Source organism: Haplochromis burtoni, unplaced genomic scaffold (assembly GCF_018398535.1).
Source record: "Haplochromis burtoni strain Fernald_Lab_line unplaced genomic scaffold, NCSU_Asbu1 Contig_297, whole genome shotgun sequence".
NCBI lineage: Eukaryota > Metazoa > Chordata > Actinopteri > Cichliformes > Cichlidae > Haplochromis > Haplochromis burtoni.
The window spans coordinates 746,311-748,828 of record NW_024582658.1 but is presented as its reverse complement, the minus strand read 5'-3'; the positions used below and the strand labels follow the sequence as shown (position 1 = coordinate 748,828).

Sequence of the window (2,518 nt, the reverse complement as noted above, 5' to 3'; positions counted from 1 at the left end):
AAGCTGGAGGAGGTGGCTGGGGAGAGGGAGGTCTGGACCTCTTTGCTTAGGCTGCTACCCCCGCGACCCGACCTCGGATAAGCGGATGAAGATGGATGGATGGATGGATATAAGCAACTTTATCTCAGCCACTCAAAACTGCAATGTAGAATTTACATGCTGATGACACTATTCTATATGCCACTGGCTCTTGCCTTGATCTGGCCATTGCAAATCTACAGTTTAATCTACAGTGGGTCAAAATCCTCTGGTCATACATAAATTTATTTTAAGCACTAATAAATCAAAATGCATGGTATTTATAAGGTAACCTAAAAGTATCCAACCACATTCAAAACTTTCATGGTGATAGAAGTGAAACTTTTAATTGTTATAAATATTTAGGACAACTACTCTTGCACATACATTTTTTAAAATGTGTGTCTAATAATTCATCCTAAACAACACCAATTTTAAACCAAAAACCACGTCTCAACCTTCAAAAAGGCCCTGGGATCACACACACACATTCAACCAACAACTAACCAGGGATACACTTTTCCTCAACAGCTTTTGTTTGCATGTTTAACAGGTAAGGTTCCTTTCCCCTTCTGCTCTGAAATTTAAATGATTATTGGCTGCGGTTTGATAATTTGATTGTGGCGTGAGGTGCTTCCAACTTCAGTTCAGTCAGGGGAAAAAAATTATGTTTTATCTTTTTAGGTTTTTGGACTTCTTTTGACAAAATTCAAGCAAATGTAAGTCTTGATCTTTTACAGTGTAGAGATGCAGAATAGGTTAGCAGTGAATGCACAGCATACTTTTGCAGAGCGCGTGATGGCTCCTATCTCTGAGTAGAGGTCGGTGCTCTGAGGGAAGTTTTCCACCACCACAGAGCAAACATGATGAAGCAGTGACTGCTTATGGACCGTGTCCTTTACTTCTGGAACCTTCTCCAAATAGGTCAGCTCGAAGCCTTTAGCCTGGAACAGGAATGTTGTGTTTATTTTGAAAAACAAACTCAGATTCTACTGACTTGTCTCCCAGTAATCTGATGTAATAGTCATGACTCACATTGGTGCCGTTGAGGAAGTTTCCGATGGAGAGCAGCGTAGAGAGGACGTAGCGGATAGTTTTGTTCTTCTCCAGCTGATCCATACCCTCCTTCAGATCCTGCAGTGGCTCTGCTACTTCCTAGTAGGAAAACACACACACACACACACACACACACACACACACACACACACACACACACACACACACACACACACACACACAGTTATACAAGTTAATTAAGACTCCCAAAGACATGTGTTTCATTAGTCTGCCATTAAATAAACAGCGAACAGGTGCATGTTGTCTGCCACCTAAAATCATCTGCTCTTGTTTAAGGTCGCGAGAGGTTGCCACAGAGGTTGCTGCTTCAGTCAAACTTCAGCACGAAACATGTTTCTGATTAAGTCGACCTCTTGTTTCTGTGCAGCCGGTTCTCTTGAGTGCATGTGTTTGTGTGCCTGCATGCTATGCTTCCCTCCATTAAAGCTTCCACTTCCAAAGCGGAGCCGGGAGCACGGCTCTGCCGAATATGCGGTGGGGGGAATCGTGCCTTACATGGAGATTAAAGACAACAACATCCCGCTGGATGCTGTAAAATGTACAGGGCGGTAACAGAGGGGCAGCATGTTTCTCATACTCCAGGCTTTGGCTTTGAACTTCTCCTCCTGGATGCATTCTTTGCTCGAATAAAACACGACGCCGTGCCAGAAGAAGACGAGGTGCCGCTAATAAGCGTGCATATTTTGTCATGATGTAACTATGTTGATGCTTTGCGGATGTTCTTTGTACTAAAAGGATGTTGATACTTAGTGATACGGGTTTAAAGAGTACACACAATAAGCACACATGCTGAGCACATTTGCTCAAACCTCTGTGGTCTGTTTCTGCTTTAAGGAAACCACTTTTACTTGCTAAGTATCATTTCAAATGTGGATGTAGTGATGGTGTTGGTTCCCTCCCCTTATGGAAAGTACATTTTTCTTAACACTCTTAGGGTTTTTGTTGTTTCACCTTCTCCGTTGCCTCGTAGTCCATTTTAAAGGCCCAGAGCTGGAGTCTGGCAGAGAGCTCACTGATGGAGGACAGGGTGAGGAGAAACTGCTCTGCAGAGCCCAGCGGGACATCAGGGTTGGCCAGCTGAGCCTCCTGAATCTTCTGCTTCTCCTCCTCTGTGGGGATCATCGTCAGGATTTTCTGTGAGGGGAAAAATGAAATTGTGGGATTAGAGAGGACAGCAAAGTGCAGATGCGATCTGTTTATCACTCCCTTTCTTTTTTACTATTGTTTGAATCTCTCACCTCTATGCCCTCCTTGTTGAGAGCATACTCGTCAAAGTTGAGGATGGCTGTCTTGATGGTGCGAGGTGGAGGCAGGACTGTCAGACCAATATTGATGGCGTTGCTCCTTTTGGAATCCAAAACGATGATCTCTTGGCGTTTGCCATCGGCCGCTGTTTTCTGGAGCATAAAAATACAGACGGGGG

At 44.0% G+C, this 2,518-nt stretch overlaps 1 protein-coding gene across 6 annotated transcripts in view; it reads right to left on the bottom strand.

Moving 5' to 3' along the window:
* fhod3a (formin homology 2 domain containing 3a) overlaps positions 1-2,518 on the bottom strand; it is a 91,349-nt gene that overhangs the window by 16,383 nt on the left and 72,448 nt on the right. For all 6 annotated transcript variants that reach the window (XM_005940890.3, XM_005940892.3, XM_005940891.3 and 3 more), the window contains 4 exons: positions 2,334-2,492; positions 2,047-2,229; positions 1,054-1,173; positions 801-962 (listed from right to left, as the gene is read on the bottom strand). In XM_005940890.3, coding sequence (XP_005940952.1) covers positions 801-962; positions 1,054-1,173; positions 2,047-2,229; positions 2,334-2,492 — 624 coding nt within the window. The remainder of the gene's footprint in view (positions 1-800; positions 963-1,053; positions 1,174-2,046; positions 2,230-2,333; positions 2,493-2,518) is intronic.